Below are 19,740 nucleotides of genomic sequence, written 5' to 3' on the forward strand. Positions count from 1 at the left end.
TTTTTTTTTTGTCATTTTGTTTTAGGTGAACTGACACCTTTCAGTATTTCCTGTAGTGCAGTCCTCGTAGTGGTGAATTTCCTCAATTTTTATATGTCTGGAAAAGTCTTAATTTCTCCTTCATATTTAAGGAGAGCTTAGCTGGATACATTATTTTAGGCCAGTAGTTCCTTTCACTTAATAGTTTAAATATTTGATTCCATTCCTTTCTGGCTTGTAAGATTTGCTCTGAGAAGTTCAAGCATAATCTAATAGGTTTACCTTTATAAGTTACCATTTTTTTTCTCCCTGGCTGCCTTGAGAATTCTGTCTTTGTCATTGATTTTTGATAATTTTAATACAATGTGTCTTGGTGAAGGTCTTTTTGGGTTGAGATAATGGGGTGTTCTGTTGTCTTCTTTAATTCCAAGCTCCAGCTCATTCCTTAAATTTGAGAAATTCTCGTCAACTATTTGTCTGAAAATACTTTGTAATCCCTTTTCCTTTTCCTCGCCTTCAAAAATGCCCATTATTCTTATGTTTCCTGTCCTGATGGTATCAGCTAGTTCTTGAATTTCTCTTTCATTATTTTTCATTTTTCAATTTCTTTCTTCTTCCTTCTGATTTATTTCTAGATTTCTGTCTTCGATATCTCTGATTCTTTCCTCCATTTGGTCGACTCTATTTCCCAAGTTTACTATTTTATTTTTCAACTCTTGCAGTGCGTTCTTCATCTCCAGAAGTCCTATTTGGTTCTTTTTGAGGGTTTCAATCTCCTTGCTCTGCTCATCTACTTGTTTTTTCAATTCCTGAAATTGTTGATTTGAGTTGTTTTGGATGTCATTGAGTTTTTTCAGAAGTACCATCCTGAATTCTGTGTCATTTAAGTCCCATATTTCTATGCCTGTAAGCTTATTTTCTGGAAATTTTTCTCTTTCTTTCTGAGATACCTTGTCACCTGGTTGCTCATGGTGTTTAATGAACTATTTCTCTGCCTAGGCATTAATGGAAGTGTATTCTGCTATTTTTCCAGAAAGAAGATTTATTATACAAAGGTTTCTCTTTAGCCAGTTGCAAAAAAGGCGCTTTTCTTTTGGTTTGCAGTAGATGGCATCTAAGTCTCTTAGATCCTTGCTTTATATAAAGTCTTAATAACGCTTTTTTAATTTTCTCGTAGATATTTAATCATGCTTGCTACCCTCAGTTTCAGTCCCTGTAAGTGTAAGCGACAGTCTCAGCAGCATTTGTTCAGATTTCCCTGGGGCTCCACGGGGATCAGTCTGGGAGGGTATGGGGGGAGGGGCCCTCTGGGTTGGGGGTTGGGGGCTGCAGCTCAGACTCAGTTTTGCAACCACAGCAGGTAAAAATCAACTGCTGTTTTTCTGCCATCCCACTTCTCTGCCTTCTGCCCTGATGACTGGGCCCTGCTGTCAGCCTGCCACAGCGAGCTCACAGCTTTTCCAGGCAGCGCTGTTCAGGAAACTTGCCGCTCCTTCTCCCCTCCCACTCCTGTTACAGGCAGCTCCAGAGGCTGTGAGAGGCAGCTTCTTAATTACTCTCAATCCACCATCCGACACCCAGGGTTCTGATCTGTGGTAGCTCTTATGCTCAGATCCCATGCTCAGATGTGTCGGTGTGCAGTTTGGGTGTTTTTTGTTGAGTTTTAGATGTTCAGTTTTTGTTGTTTCAAGGGGAGAGATATGGTGATGTCTCTCACTCAGCCATGTTCCTCATATGCCAACCTCAGCTTTTAAAGCAAGTTTTGTGAGATAGAAATTCATGTTATTATTTTCATAATAACTTACTAATTTGAAGAGAAAATTTGTGTCTTTGAAGAAATAAACATGTTTTGATTTTAAAGATATAAAATTATTTTTAATAATTTAATCCAAAGTTTAATAATAACAATATTGTTATAAAGAAATAACTGGTAGAGATAATCTTTTAACTATTTACATGCAAAAAAACAAGTATCAGGAAAATGAAATAATTAAAGAGTTAATGACCTTGAATAATGTTACATGTCTCTTCCGTTGCTCACATTGAAGTGCTCCGAGGATTTCATTAGAACTTATTAGTGCCAACACTTTCTCATCCTTCACATCTAGAGGCAAATTTTATACTTGTTATTCTCGGCATTCAGAATACTAGAAGAGTCTCATTTTGAATGTGTGCTATGGCCAGAAGGGATGAAAAAGATCATACGTATTACTTATTCTAACATTGTTATTACTGTTCTGTTTTTTTGTTGTTGTTGTTGTTTTGTAAAAAGGAAACAATCACATGTTTTGATGAAGTATGAAATTGACATAAGACACTTTTTTGCCCACTCTAGAAGAAGAGATAAATCTGGTTCTGAATTAGACATTTTCCCTTGAGGGAATAAAGTCTATGTGTCCTGCACTGGTTTAGATAATCTTTAGTGTCTGCTGTCTTGTCCAGGAATATGCTTGATATAATGGCCCCTGGGAGAGCAAGGATTTTCAACAAAATCTTTAGTGTCATTATAAGGAATCATTGAGTTGTCCTCAGGGCTCTTAAACCAAATTGGAACACATTATATTTAACTTCGATCCCAGAACAGTTCTAAACATGACCCAATCTTAGAATATATTTACAGTAGAATATGTTTAGAAGAGAAAAAAGAACAATTTAAATTTGTCTCTTTTTCTATATAAGATAAAATTCTTCAATTTTCTCTTTATTAAGTAAATCATAGAACTAATACTATCAGATAATTTTTGCAAAAAAATTATTTGGGCAGAGTAAAATGTAAGAAAACTGAATTTTTCTGAAATCACCTATATGATAATTCCATTTTCCCCTTTTATTTGTGTATGTCAAGAAATTTTCAAAAGTCAATGAATTGTTATGAACTGGTTTCATTAAGGCATCTGACTTCCATTACTTCATAAATTCTAAAATATATCCACTCCAAAATTAAACACATATTAAGGGAAAAGCATTTATAGTATGCCATCATAAATTAGATATTATTGTCGCTAAGATTAGAAAATACCTGAGCATGATGCATGATTTTACCTAGAGATTCTTTGAGTCCATTGGTTTTCTATACCATTCTCTCCCATTTCCCTCCCATCTCTCTGTAAAAAAATTTGATTCAAACAAAATTCTTTTATGAGTAAATCATAAACTTTCATAATCAAAAGTATCTATTCTAGTTAAAGGAGTAGGACATGCCTAGACATGCCATATGAGTGCCCTCTCTTCCTTCCCCCCCCCCCCCCCCCCAAAAGAGACATTAAAATAAGCTTTCTGGTCAACAACTTCTACTTTTTTAAACTAACGAACTACATTTGTTTGTGGCACCTAGACACTATTATGCAGTTTAGAGAATGAAGAGACTAGAAGTGGTAAAGACAGCCGGATAAATTATGGGTTATCAAATTCACATGTACTCTTACATACTCATAAACATGTCCATTTTATCCAACTAATCAGAAATCCATTTAGTCATTCATTCAATAAACATATAGTAAACACCTTCTGTCAGAGAAATCTGAGGTTTGGGTGTTACCTACCCCCAGCCACACACAACATGCTCCTCTGATTTGATTACTTGATTAATCCTTGAGAATGTCAATATGATCTCCTAGGCTTCCTTGTGACAGTCTCTCTCCATTCCAATTCAAAAAGTTAAATAGACTCTTCTCAATCAAATTAAGACATCCATGAACATTAAAATAAATATGTTCTCCAGTATGTTTACACTCACATATATCTTTTTTTTTTTTTTTTTTAAATCAGTGAATAGGGAAGGCTTCTTTCCTCCCACAAATGTGACATGATGGAAAAATACTGGTAAAATACTCAATTTCTTTCTTCAATAAAAGCTCATTTGCTGAACATTAGAACAATTCAAATAAATTATTCTTAAGTAGTTTTAAAAAAATTCTTATAGTGGGCATAGGGAACAAATAAGTGATTAAGTGGTTTGTAACTACTTAATTCTTTGTATGTGAATATTTTCCACAGTTTTTTTTTTCCCTGGAAAAATGAAATATACACTTTGTACATATCAGAAAACATTTGCTTTTTAATGGTCATATGTAATATGATCATTATTTGAAGAACACACTGAAACATATGCTGTGGTATATGTAAATAATCGACCAAGACTTCCTGCAAAATCAGACTTTCAATTATATTAATCAGATAATCCTCTTTTTTTCCTTTTAACTTTGCTAATAATAATAAAATGCTTACCAGTCATAGGCATTTAGTGAACACTTGCTGTTGAACTGTTAAGAGAAACCTGCCTGTACAGTGGTTTCATAAATAATTAAGACATAAGAAAGAATCAAAAAACAAAGTTTTGATCTATGGATTACTAGCCCATTGCTCAAACCAGTAAATTAAACCAATGTGAATTGTGAAAGGAGCATACCTTAATTTTAATTTTTTACTGACTAATCCTGCACAGAAACGAGTGATCAATTTCAATAATATGTGTATTAATTATTTTTATATACCTTAAAACATTTAGTTGCTTTATATAATAATGGTATTTAAACTCTTGTTATTTTTCCAAGAAGTGAAAATTAACATTATGCTTTAGTCATTTTATAAATTATTTACAACTTTTATCTTTTGAGCATATAACTTGTACCAGAAACTTATACATTTCAGGAATCAGGTAGCAAAAAATAAAGAAAAGACATAGTTACATTTTTTCTAGAAATTTATTTAGAAAAGAGCATTGAACTGAGAGCCAGAAGAACTGAATTTAAACCTGGCCTCTGCAACTGTTAATGATGAAAGTCACTTATGTTCTTTTGTAAATGGAGGTAATCAGAATTTATAATCTAAAGATCCTTCTAGAGCTCAAATTCAGTAATTAATTAATTATGTAGTTAACTATTTTTTTACATGTAATTAGATCCATATGGCACTATGCCAACTTCATATGAAAGAAAACTAAAGCAGGTACCCTAAGCCCATATGGATGAGTGACATGCAATTAATGCATTACTGTGTTATGACCAAAATGGGTAGGGCATCGGAGGAGGGGATAAAGCCTGCTAATTCTCAAGGCATATGGCTTCTAATTGTACCTTGAAGCAAGAGAACAGGGAAAATAAACTAGAAGCAAGAGAGAGCAGGCCAGGTTTAGGGACAAATAAATTGACCATTTCTGATAGAATTGTGAAAATTAATAGACACGAGTACTAAACAGGAACTTATAAAAATAAGATATCAAGGAAAATAGGGACCGCAACTTTTATTAGAGAGATTGCGCTAAGGTAATGGTGGTAAGTGAAAGGGCTGTTTGTTCTTCTTAATAAAAATATTACATTTTTTGAAATATGCTCAGATCAATTTATATGGTGATGCCTTGAAACACATACTAAAGTGGAGGAAATTGAAGATGGGAGACTAGTTAAACTATTGCTATACACTATAATTTTAGCTACTATTGCTATAGTACTATAAAGTGAGTACTATCAACTTGCTTCTTATTCAAGAAATCCAAATATATTCTTCCTTTATTTAGTTTATAGTACTATTGCTATAGTTTATGTCTCTTATCTTCAATTTCTCTCAAATAATTTTACTATTGCTGTTGCAATAGTTTTGGTGATTAGTAGTAATAGCTATTGCAATAGTGAAACAGAAGTTAAAAAAATAAAGCAGAGATTAATCTACACTGTTACATGGCACTGTGTTTGTGAAATATCTAAATGGAGGTTTCTAGCAAGTCTTTGGCCTTTGGAGGGGAATCTGTCTTGGAAGATATTCTGGAAAACTTTATGTACCTGATTATCATATGTAAAATGACGATAACAGTGTTTGGCAGATAGACTTTTAAAGTTAGCTATTTTGTTATAATTTTATAGCCATGTTGTAAATAAGTTAGGATTTAGACTGTATACTTTATTAGTCATTTGAATGTAATGTATAACTAACTAGAAAAGCCAGTATATAATTTGACATACAATATATGCTGCTACATTTGTTTTTTTCCTTGATATTTGTTATTATATTTACTTTTTCTGAGTTTTTGTTGCATTGTCAAAAAATAAAAAAATAAAAGGATTTTCAATAGTATTTATGGAAAAACTTTCTTCTATGTTTCAGGACTAGATATACGCCAGGAAAAGTTTTGAGAACTAGGAATACAAAAATAAAAGCTGCATATTTTAATTCTAGAAAGGAAGCTAAAAAAGTATAGCAGAGATTAATTTACATTTTTACATAGCACTGTGTTTCAGAAAGAAAGGCAATATACACAGCCCCTTAGAAAGTCAGAGAAGTCACAGGAGAGGCTCGACCTAGATTCCAAAAGGTTTGTAGAGTCACCTAAGCAGGTGAGGGTGGAAGATCGAGAACACTGGGGGGTGTGGAGAATATTCTGAGCTATGAAAACTATAAATAGCAATGTGTTAAATTAATTGGAAATAAATGTGTGTGTATTTATATATCATTGTATATTTAAGTATACACACTTATACACTATTGGTGAATGACTGTAAAAGAAATAGGTGTGGAACAAAGAAAAGACTCAAATCACATAGACACTGGAAATTTTTAGGAAGGTTTTAAAGCAGCAAGTGATGTAATATCTGTGCTTTTGATTCTGATTCATGCTTTGCTTGAATGAATTTCATTATTAAGAAGTTTTTATTGCTGTAGTTTCTTGAATGGTCGAATGCTCTGTATATTTAAACCGTGCATGTTTGAAAATGTTTGAAAGACAGTCTATTTGTTATAAACTTATTGAGTCATCTCTGTTTTCACTTGGGTATTTTCACAAAGTCCCTTTTTGTTTTCTGTCAAATAATGTTGCTTGAACAAGTAGGAAGCCACCTGATTACTTTCCTTCTATAGATGACTTGCTTTATATTCAAGAAGCCCAAATATATTCTTCATTTATTTAGTAAGATCCGTAATTGATCCTTCTATAAAATTAGATTTTCCTGGAAGACAGTGACATTTCAGCCTGCAGATATAAGTTTATATTTAGGTTTTATTTCTTATCTATGTTTTATTCCTGTTATCTTCTCATTAATCAATTTCATCTCTTTCAAAGAAAATTTGAGTTCATTATGTAGTTTGGAACATTGACTACCAGAATTAACCCTCCTAGGTCAATTCCTTTTCTTTCCTGGGCTCTTGAAATGCGTTTTGGTGAACTTTTTATATTCTTCTGACAGTAAGGAAATGAACTGGAGGAGTTTACAGCTACAGTTGTTTTGACTTGGAAACAACCTCCAAAACCTGCAATATATTTTTTCTAGGAAAATATATTCCTCATTTTTTCATATTTTTTTGTGATTGGTGTGTTTCTTGTGAAACCCAATCAGAAACACGCTGTGGAGTAGTCTGATGTTCATACCTGCCACTCCTGCCTTCACTGTACTTTACCTACAGTAGTTTCCTTTATTAAAAGAATAATTCACACACAATAAATATCATATGTGTATGTGTGTTTGTGTCTGTGTGTGAGAGATTAAAACAGTACCTGACAAGCAAGTGTAAATTGCGATGATTATGATGATTATGAAGATGATCATGTTGCCTTTGTACTTTAGTTGTACTTCCACTTTTTATGGTCATTTTTCAATAATCTTATAGTTATTTAGACTCCTAGAGTTTGTTTCTGTAACAACACATTTGCACATGCAAGTTTTATGATTTGTAACCCTTTGATTACAAATTCTATTCTATATGGAATATATGAATATGTGCCAGATTTCAACATTCTATATCAAGATGTTTCAGGATGTACTATATTGGATACGTTTTCTTAATAATTTGTGATTTGATATCTCATTGCTATTGTTTCCTTTCTTTGTTTAGTATAGATATTTTCCTCTATTTTCTTGCCTCCTTTTCTTTCTTTTTTTTTCTTTTCATGAGATTGAGGGGAGGGGAATAGAGTAAAAGTGTCTTTTTTTCTCAAATTTATGAGAAGGAAGTTGTATTTATTTTTCAGAAACATTTTTCTGAAGGCAGTGCATAACATCATTTATTGATGAAAACCTAGAGAGGAAGTTCTGTTAGAAGATAATTCTAATTATAATAATCGAGGGAAAATTAAGAGGAACTATGACTGACAGTGAGTATGTAAGCCAAAGAAAATACAGAATAAATATAGAGATAAACAAAACTGAAGTGATGAATTGTTTCTTTGGGTTATGAAGAGGCTCTGGTTTGTATGATTTTTTGGATGAGTGATATTTGCAACCACTTTTAAAACATACAGAAAAGTGATGATGTCAATAATGGAAAAAAGAAAAGGGAGTGATTTTTGTTTGAGTCATGAAGACTCTGAGATGTTTGTGCAATAGCTAAATAGAGGTTTCTAGTAAGTGTTTGGTCTTTGGAGGGAAATCTGTCTTGGAAGATATACATTTGAGACATGTCAAAATACTGCTAGTGACAAAAGCCATAGTTGCAGATAAGATTATACAGTTATTATTGCGTAAAAACACCAAATATAAAGCAAATAGAATAATATAAATATTCAAGAGACTAAGGCAAGTTATATGATAGTGAGAGGTAACTAAACTTATCAACAATCAGTTCTTTGTATTCCCCAAAATGTATTTTTATATTTCTCACATTTCTCAGTTTTTAACATAATCAATTCTTACTATTCACAAAAATTCTACCCTTTTAGAAGTAGTTGGAGTAAGATATAAAGAGCCTGGCCTCTGATGTCAGACGGAAGTGGATATCTTGACTCTACATCACACCAGCTCTGTGACCTAGGATATTCTCAATATCTATCTGAGTCAATTTCCTCATGAGATTAAATGGGAATGAAAATTTCCACCTTACAATGTTGTCATGAGGCTTAAATGAATACTCTTATAAACCATTCAGCAGGTGGGGCACATACTAGACACTTCAAACTCCTTTCCCTTTTATTTTCTCTTATTTCTTTCTCTTGGTCTTTATTCATGTCCTCTGCATGGAATGTTCTAGAATACCTCTTTCTGCCGGTAAAAGTCCTATACATTTTTTTAAGGCCAGATTTAATCCACTTCTCCTTGTGATATTAATTGTTCCCTCCAGTTAGCTCCCTTAGCTCTTATTATTTTCTGCCATGTTGTTCATTTAGTTTTTGCTTCTCTGATGGCATTTCTGTAACTTTCCATCAAGGTTTTTATGAATCTTTATATTCCATCAACTTCTTAACCAATAATGCCTCTGTGTTACATGTCAAAAGGACGGAATATATGTTTGTTGAACTAGTAGTTAAATGACTATTTAATAATAAAAATCTGAATTGTTAGATTAGATTGTAAACTCATATTTTTCACATTATAAAAAGTGGACAACAAGTTAATGTCACAAATTAATTAAAACAAATTAATAGGCCTGCACTTGATGTTTTACATGCATATTTACAGGGAAATGTATTGCCCCTCCCTGACAATGTGGTTCAGGACACTTGTGTATTGTGTGGGGTCCAGAAGCGTGGAAACTGGGCCTAGGCTGGGAATGGATCTATACTTGTCCAAAGCTCATCGTGGGTACTTTGTACCTTGATCAGGGAGGCTATCCATGCCAAAAAGCTGACTATTCACGTCAACTGTGAACGAGAAGCATCTGGCAGAGGAGAGTCCTGGCATAAATTTAATATAATGGAAACATTAGAGATCAGACCATCAGCAAATATAAAGAGATACATTGGAAGAACTTAGAAGAGAAATGTTCTAGGCAAAGGTGACGGGGCTTTTTGTGGAGTGATGTTGCTTCTGGCACAGGTTGGAAAAACGTAGTTAAGGTAAAAGTTAATTTCAGACCAGGATGTGTGAACCTGATGCACATTTTGCGTGTTTTCTGATATTAAATTTAGAAGATAGATTTTCTAAATACATTTGAACAATACTTATAAACTTTGTAAATTAAGAGAATACATTCAGCATCACCAAATAAATAAAAACATGTAGGTACTCATTAATATTGGCTCTGTCTATGCCATGACAAGATGCACTGCCAGAAATACTAGGAGCAGAGTTCATCATTCACACAGTTTATCTTAGAGCATGTCAGTGGGGGCGGGGGCGGTGGGCGGGGGGGAACCTTCTCTTCTGTGTAATACGCTTTAAAAAAATAAAGTAGAAAAATAAGGTGAATTTTCCCACAATATACATTTATTCATCTCTAAAGATGATTGTGTTTGTGTGTTTTTGTCCTTTCTGCCCTTTTCATTAAATATCATGTCTCTTCCTTTTTGTATGAAGTGATTATGAAAGTAAATAGTACTTTTTTTGTTTATAATGCAATAAAAAAGTTGCCAAATTTTATTGTAGCCTATTTTGATTTTGGAAATATTTTTGTTTAACAGCATTTAAAAAAATAATCTAGGAAACACTGAAATATAGTATCTAAAATTTTGGACCTTGATGAACTTTCCATATTTACAAATATCTGAATGTGGTCATCATTTAGTCAAAATATTTTGGCATAATATAAACTCAGCCTTTGACTACTTCAAATGAGATCTTTGAGTGTTCTTTAAAAAATATAAGGTTCAAGTCATGGAAAAAAGACATAAATATAAATCCACCAAGCAGTACAGACAATTCATTTGAGTCCAGCAAATGTAGGATCCTATTACCTTTCATTCTATAAAACTGTAAAAAGGAGAAGGAAGGATGAGGGGAGGAGAAAGAGAGGGAGAAGGGGAAGGAAGAGAAATATAAAAAACATGGTGGCTGTTGTTTGGATTTGAAAGTCAGGTATACAGGAGTTTTCTATCCTATAAAAAGTCCCGTTCTGGGCAGTCTTGCATTCTCGAAATCAGTATTCATTTCATTGCCTTTTGAGATTCTTCCCAGTCATTGTAATGTAATTATCTGTGTAAATATATGTTTATCTTAAAGATAATCATAACACCGTAAAAACCATACAACTTTATTATGTAGAGGTGGATGGTCATATATGGTTTTGATGTAAATTTTTCCATCTTGTTTCTTTTCATGTATTAAAATGAATACATAAAAATAACAGTTTACACAATAATTTTTCTTTTTTCAATTTTATTTTTATTTATTTATTTAATGGTGACATTGGTTCATGAAATCCAGTAAGTTTCAGCTGTACACTTTAACAGTAAGGCATATTTATATTTACACTGTATGCTCATCTCTCATAGTTAGATTTCTTTCTGTCACCACATATTTGACCTCCTTTACCCTATTTACCTCCCTCTTCCCCTCTTCCTTCTACCATCTGGTTACCACTAGTCTATAGTCCATGTCTATGAGTCTCTGTTAATAATTTTTCAATATTTTTTTAAATTTTATTAAATGTTTTGGGATGACATTGGTTAATAAAATTATATAGATTTCAAGTGTATAATTCTATAATATGTTATCTGTATATTGCATTGTGTGTTCACTACCCAAAGTAAAAATATCTTAAATAATGTAATAATAGTGATTATTAACAACATTTTTTTTTATTTTTATTATTTAAATAGAACTAGATTAAAGGTCATGATAAATTTAGGGGAAAAAGACAAATTTGAAAATTTATAAATAAGTGAAATGAAAATTAAAATTGACTCATTTGAAAAGATCAGTGTTTGTCTCCCATGATTATTTGGTAGGACATTCTGATTAAAAAAAAAAAAAAAAAAGGTTAAATACGATTTATTTTCTTCTTTTGCTATATGTTATTAGATTAAAAGGAAATATGTCAAATGGGCTCTGTATGTAAGTATCTTGAATTTCGTAAGACTATATTTTGGAATTATATCACAAGAGAATTCAATTTATTTATAATTGACTACACCATTGATTGACAATATTTAAATTGATGTTTCCTTCTAGAGAATTTATATACTTAAGCTTACTGTCTACATTGACTTCTATGATAATGGCAATAATAGTTAGAGCTTTATTGAGCATAAACTGTTATATGCTATATGATCAGTATATCTTCTATTATGCCATTAAGCAAATCATAGAAACACTAAAATAAATGAATCTGGAATAAAGAGAATGTTTGTTTAATCACATTTCATTTTTAAGACTATATAGTTCATTAAAGAGAGTTTGTCTGAAATGGCATTTCGGATTACAATCCTACATTTATTTCTTTTTATGTAGAAGTTGAAGTAATGTCTCAACAAGAGAAAAACTGAATTAGGCCCAAAAGGAATTAGTACCTTTACTTGCCTTGGTCTACTAGGATTCATCATAGTCAAGTTGATGCTATAGAAATTTACGTTGTTCTTTAAAATAACATGTGGTGTCATTTGATTATGAGCATAGGCCAGATGTAAAAATGTAGTGAAATATTAAACATCTCATATTTTTGAATATTTATTTTAGTTCTTGTGCCAGTTTATGTCATGGTAAGATTTACATAATAGATGCTGGGAAAAAAAACACCTAAAATTTTGAAGTAGTAGAATCAAAGTTGAAGTTACTTAATAGCAATTTCAGCTGAATGTATCTACATATAGGAAAAACAAAATCATAAATTAAAAAAAAATAAAACAATACTAAAGAATGTGAGCTCTGGATTTAGAGAAAAAGTCTCTGATATTAACTGAGGTATTTTTGCTCTGGAAAGTGGTGAGATAACCTAAGCAACCCAGAATTTGCTGTGGCTCATTGCCATGAGGGTTTCAAAAAGACTCTTCTTTCAGTTATAAAGCAATGTCAAGAGTCCCTGAGAGAGAGAAACATCTAAAGAAATTGGAGTGAAAGGAATGATGAAGCAAAGTTAAGAACATTTGAAAGCAATGGAAAACAGCTGCTAACCCATATTCCAGGAAAATATTATCTATTTTTTAATGGAATGATCCAGCTGTAATATTTTTTAAAAGTGTAGTTTGTTTCCAGAGTGATTTCATACAAACACCACTAAAGACTTTCATTAAAGTTGTCTGTGCTGAGGAACCGAGAATTCTCCCTGAACTAATTTACAAAGTTCAGCCTGTAACAATTTTTTTCAATTGGATGAATATTTGTTTGGAATTATGATATATAAATTCATTATATTATTTATAATTCAGGATACAGGATTTGGCAACCAAAAATTTTTCATAATTCTTAAGAAGGTTATTATATTTAATATTAATATAAATCAGAATATATTGCTCTTATTTATCCCTTTACCATACAAAATTATTAATGTGTTAACAAGTTAGCATACTTGATAAGATAATTAGAAAAGTAATTTTTTCATTCTGTTCCATCTGGATCCTAATTTTCTACTTCTGGTTAAGAAGATTGAAAATACTAATATTTAACCACTGCTTATACAAACAGGTAATCTTAACTGAGTGCTTACTATGCCATTATTCTAGGTGTTATAGATGAATTAACTAGTTCTGCTTCTTTGGTAACTCTTGGAGGTTATATTATTAACCCCATCTTCCAAAAACGAAGGTCTGGGTAGTGTAAGGAACTCATTCTAGTTTGCATATCTAGTAAATGAATACTGTGGTGAGACTAGTGTTCTTACCTGTAACTGGATGACTCCATGTTCTACTCCATGTTCTGTAGCTATAGTATTTGTCTTCCTATAACTTCTTCCACTTGATGCTTAGAGATCTTTCATATAGTTTTATGTATTTCCAACTAAAATATACCTTTGTGTCTCTTAAATGACCCTCTTATTGATTAATATACTTATGTAATTGTCTTAGTTTAGACTCGGCCTTTTTTTTTTTTTTTTTAAATTTGCTTACCTAATTATAGGGCAGAATTGCAAAGTTTAGAATTGGAAAGAAAAGTAAAGGGCATCCAGTCTATTTGATGAACAGATCTCCTTAAGCAGACATTCAAATAACACATGACCATATACAGTGATATAGTCCCTGCCTCTGGTAGTAGCCCTTTTCATCCTCACACAGCTCAAAGTATCTGAAATTTCAACCTTGTATTGACTCTCTGTAGCATTGATCTTTTGCAATCATTTGGACACTGTTAAGAGGAATGTCATTTGAATTCAGATATTATGTAGTGGAGTCTCTGTATTTTTCTCTCTGGAGAATTAATAGCTCTTATTTATTTCAGATATGATTCACATAAATGAAACTCTCTTTGTCTGTTTCTCCCTTCCTTCTCTTCCTCTCATTCCTTTCCTTCCTTTTTTTTTTTTTTGGAGTGGCCGGGGGTTGGCATAAGACCAGCTCCAGTATAGTACTGTTTCTCATGAAGAACTTTGTTTTGAGAGGCGTCTTTTAACAAATTTTTAACAATTCTTGTAATTTTCTGTATAAGATGGATAAATGGCTAGATGGAGAGATGGATAGATAGAAGGATGCACAGATACATAGGTTGATAGATAGATGTTCAATTTAACATTATTGACCTGATAATATGGAAGAAGCCATGTGAGTTTTAGATTATGAGCTATTAATTATATACTTCCTGACATTAGGAGATGTTAATTCTAGTAGATAAGTCATTTTATAAATGAGTGATTGTAATAATTGGCAGTGTGATACAAGTTATAAGAGTAACAAGCAAAATATTCCATAGAAATTAATTCCATGAGAATTTCTTAGAGATTGCATTTTGAACTGACTTGTAAGAGTGGATGTTATTTTGTCAAGGTGCCATATATAGTTGTATATGTCAGGAACAATGGCAGAAAAGGCTAAAAGTGGATGACTACAGAGCATGTTTTTCTGCAAGATAGAGGACATGAGTAAGAGTAGTAGGGTGGAGTTTAAACTCAATTGATGGTGACCAGATATTTAATGCTAAGTTAAAGCGTTTGAACTTTATCTTCTATTAAAATAATATTTTTGATAAGATGGAGAAGGCGGTAAGAGAAATAGATAAATGAAGGTGATTTACCAAATGGCTAATGTCATGGAGTCAGAGATAGGACAGAGGAAGGGTCTATATTGTCACTTCTTCTCCTTGGAAGACACATTCTGCCCTTCTTTTGAATGCTGCCGAAAGGGTTCCTTTTTTCATGCACTGGAAACATCTGAATCATTGATTCAGGGCACAGTTTTGGGAAATCAACAATTCTATCCCTTGGGAAGGGGAGTTGTGGTGATATACATAATTTTGATTGAAGCAGATATTTGAAGAAAACCTCTTTTAGTGATTATCAACAATTACCTTTCTCTGCAAAAGTGGACTTATAATTAATGATATTTTTATCTGAAAATATTTTTCTCACTTAAGATACAGGTCCAAAAGTTCAGTATTTGCCTATTCACAGCAAAAGCAAATTGGAGAGCAATAACAAACTGAAAAATTGAGGTCAAATAGTAAAATTAATTTAATTTGTGTTTTCATAGAAGCCTAACTCAACTTCTGTATATATGTCAGTTACAAAATATTGCAAAGAATTTAAATGGTAAAACTAATGATTTAATGGTCAAAAATATATATCAAAATTCTGCAATAAAAAGAGAACTTAAACAACCTAGGAGGTTAAACAATGTTGCCCCACACTACCTCTGCTCTGTTGGCCCCTATACTTGTACTTCTAGCTAATGACTTGGAGCAAATGAAGCCACTTAAACAAGTCCTTGTAAAATTGAAGACATTTTATATATAATACTGACCATCGCAATCCATCACTAAAAGCAGAGATTCCACTAGACTAGTTGTGTGAACAAGGTATTTTTCCTTTGCTTCTGTAGGAGTGTGTGGTCTTGAGTATGATATCAGCAAACTAATAATTCCCATTTTAATGAAATATAAAAAAATTGACTCCTGGATATTTCTTAGTGCCATGAAGAAAGCTACTGATTAGTAACTACAGCAGGCAGTAGTCAGATCACAGTGTGCCATTAGTAGGACCTCAGATTAACACCCATGTCTTGCTTTGTTACCTTGCAGAAATGTTGGAATCCAACAATGTGATCACTTTCAATGGCTTGGCCAACAGCTCCAGTTATCATACCTTCCTTTTGGATGAGGAACGGAGCAGGCTGTATGTTGGAGCAAAGGATCACATATTTTCATTCAACCTGGTTAATATCAAGGATTTTCAAAAGGTATCTTTATTCTAATATATGCATTATAGTTCTTTTGAAACATCTCAAATTATATAGAATTCTCTAGCTATATAAGTGTAACAACAGAAAAAATTGTTTAAATTAATACCTTATCTTTTCAGATGCAAATAAAAATAATGCATTGATTTGACTATCACAGAAAACCATAAAAATGGATGCAGAAAACCATAAAAATTCTCAAGGAAGAAACCATAGTATTTTCAATAATTTTTATAAGCAATACTAATTTAACTATTTTTCCATAGTTATATCATTTTCCCCCACATAAAAGTAAATACTTGAAGCATTATAGAAATGTAATTGATTTCATGTATTATGTATATATGTATGTTTGTATGTATATACTTTATGTGTGTACATATGTGTGTGTGCATATTTAAATTTATACATCTGTCTACATTGCCAACAAATGCAGAGTTCATCAATCATTATACACATGCCTAATCTGGTATGTCAACTGTGTTTGTAAATAAGTTTATTGGAAAACAGACACTCACTCATTTACATAATGTCTATCTGCTCTCATTCTACAATGGCAGAATTGAGCAGTTGTGATAGAGATCATCTGGCTCACAAAGCCTAAATTATTTACTATCTGGTCTTTTAAACAAAAAGTGTGCCAAACTCTGATCTGAAAGATTAATTTCTGGTGTCAAGTTTTTGCAAGCATGGTCACCTAGACTCTAATAGTCTATCAGTTTTATCCTTATTCTTACAGTATTTGTGACTTATTTACTTAATATATGATACATTTTGGAAAATAAACATGAATTGACAAATTAGTGGAAATCATGCTACTAAGTTTATATGCTGTAATCTAAGTCAGCCACTGTTTTGCAGTCGATATTTTTAGTCTTAATTCTATGAGGAACAAAAATTTTTGTGCAACAGGTTTTACAAGAATGCTAGTATTACATGCTTTTTGGAGTACGTACACTTCATTATTCATGCATGTTACTTTTACTTCTTAGGGTTTTAATGTGGTGTACCTAAAATTCTTATAAAACTGTAGAAGATTGGACAATAATTTTTAACATTTTCCATCTGCCCCAAGAATATTCACCAGCCATACTCGCAGCTGCAATGTTTATCCCAAGATAACTCGCGGATTACAGTCTTAAACTTACCCCCCAATCTTCGCCACAAAATATCTCGCTTGTACTATTATTTTTGCATCGCTCTAGTATATCAATAGTCTTTGGAAACAAATGACATTATTCTATTCAGAGAGTTCTGTTATGTAGTGGTATTTTCATTTACAAAATATAGTAATTCTCGATTGCTGAAAATGTCAAATCTTGGAAAAAGTAGCATTCCTACGTGTGATGTTAACATCGTACTCAAACAGTTAGCTGAAGATTCATTTGATGAATTCGACTTATGTATACATTTCTGTTACATTAGGATTAGAGAGAGGTTCTGTTTAGAAATAACGCCATGAACAGTTTTTATACATATTTTTCACATCGAAAACCAGTCAGATTTGCTTCAGCCTCAAAGCTCTGCTTATGTAAAATAAATTAATATTGGCAATAAGCTTTTTTTATTCTAAACAGGAAACAGGTTAAAAAAGTAACCTAATTATGTAAAAAGCTTTTGTTCTGTTTAGCAAATATTGCTTTTGAAATAAAATAAAGATTTAAATTAAAAGCTGAGTGACATCTCTAATAGAGTATACCACTAAACCTAAGACTTTTATTTTTCTTTGATTACCCAGACACTAAAATTCTATGTAAAAAGAGATTTGATTCATTATATATGGTCATATAAAATAGCAATGCCCTTATTGATATACTTTAAAATTAAAATATGGCATTTAAAAATTACCTTGGATATTTCTTTTCTGATAATTTAATCTATTTGATTTCTAAGCCAGCTCAGATGATAGCAGTATCCTAAGGTTATCTATTATCCAAGAAAACTGGTTATTCATTTGTTTTCCTGAAATGATAAAAAATATTTATCTTAGAGTCTTTTGTAAAAGTCACAAAATAAAGAGTTGTTTGTTATTGTTTTAGTAAAAGGAAATCATCTTTTACAAAATAAATGAAAAATCTAAGATGATTAAGTAAAATTTGATATTTTAATAATAGATTTGCAGTTCAAATTTTGAGTGTTTATAACATTTTTATTATTTTGTAATATTTTTATCATTTTGTAACACTTGTATATATGAATATAAATATATGTGTATATATCTATATATCTATAGGTATGTAAAATATGAGCACATATCACTTCAGAATATATATTAAATGTATTTAATATTTTTCTCTGAATAATATCCAATTTGTATATCCACTTGGTTCTAAAATTGAAAAGAACTAAATATCATATAAGACAACCTACTATTTTATAAAGGAAAAAAATCCTAGAGCAATTTGTATGCCCAAGATATATCACAGTACCTTCTACCAACTAGACTTCCAATAAATACATATGGAAAGAATGAATTAATCAAAGTTAGGTGACTTGCCCAGTATTATACTGTTCTTATAGCACCTACTTTTGAGTTTAAAATCATTATTCTAATAGAGGACATATGTCTAAGTTTTAAACATCCCATTCCAAACATATTATTTAATTTGAATTATATCACACTGTTTATATCAGTAAATTCAACTTACTTAAAGATTTACTTTTGGTTGTATACATTTGTCTATTAATGTGCTTTTTAACCTATATATAATGCTATTAAACAACTTTATCCTAGGCATCTACTATTGTGATAAACTCTAGAAGGGACATTGTAGTATGTCATAAATCTTGAGGAATTTACAAGGTGATATTAAAAATGCATGAACATAAAGGTAAATATTAGGCCAATGAAAAGACACATTCTCAGGCTTGGAAGGACCATGGAAATATTTTTCACCTTGATAAAGGGTGCAACATCTTTAAGGCATAACTGCTTATTAAATAATGAATTATGAGGGACTGCCATTAGTACAACCATAGAGGCATAAAACAAAGGAAACTGTAAAATAGGTCATGAAACACTTTGAATATGAGGATATGAAATTTAAGCATTGTTAGTTAACTGAGAAATTTTTGAGCAAAGAAGAAAAAATATCAATAGGTTATCAAAAAGTTAAGAATTATTCTTTGTGGAAATTGATACTGTTGGACAAGACAAATATATATATATATATATATATGTATACATATATATTTTTTCATTCCATTGATTTATGATTATCTTCATTAAATTGCTTTCTAAAAAAGCATTTTTATATCAAAATTATTTTACTCATGCCAGATTCTAAGTAGGAGAATTTAGCATGAATGTTATCAACTTAAATGATATTAATTATGCAACAATCAAGAAGTAAGAAACTATGAGAAAAACAACCTACCTTTTTGAATTAAAATATTATGTTTTAATAACATGATTTTTGCATAATCTTTCTGGAAAACTGAATAATTTTAGTGCTGCTAAATATTCTTATTGTTGTGTCTCAGAGAAAATTTATATTGGATTCACCTCCATTATAAACTTTGAAAAAGAATAGATCGTTTGGCCTTTCCATAGCTGGTATAAAGATGGGACTGTGGAACCTGTGGAATAGAATTGCAAGGTAATTGCTCTAGTGAGCAGGAGTTAGGGTGATAAGTGTAAGGACCTGCATTTATTATTCTTAGATGCTTCTTACTGTGACTACTTTGTAAAAACCGTGTGGAACAGGTCAAATAACAGTTTTAATTTAAACACACCAGAATACATGAGGAAAAAAATAAATGAAAGAGAAAAAAAATACGTAAATTAAGAGCTTCAAATGGTA

At 31.6% G+C, this 19,740-nt stretch overlaps 1 protein-coding gene across 1 annotated transcript in view; it reads left to right on the forward strand.

Moving 5' to 3' along the window:
- SEMA3A (semaphorin 3A) overlaps positions 1-19,740 on the forward strand; it is a 196,714-nt gene that overhangs the window by 45,665 nt on the left and 131,309 nt on the right. Inside the window, exon 2 of the mRNA XM_011364399.2 lies at positions 15,780-15,937. Within this exon, the coding sequence (XP_011362701.1) occupies positions 15,780-15,937 (158 nt within the window). The remainder of the gene's footprint in view (positions 1-15,779; positions 15,938-19,740) is intronic.

Source organism: Pteropus vampyrus, unplaced genomic scaffold (genome assembly GCF_000151845.1).
Source record: "Pteropus vampyrus isolate Shadow unplaced genomic scaffold, Pvam_2.0 Scaffold4, whole genome shotgun sequence".
NCBI classification, from domain to species: domain Eukaryota; kingdom Metazoa; phylum Chordata; class Mammalia; order Chiroptera; family Pteropodidae; genus Pteropus; species Pteropus vampyrus.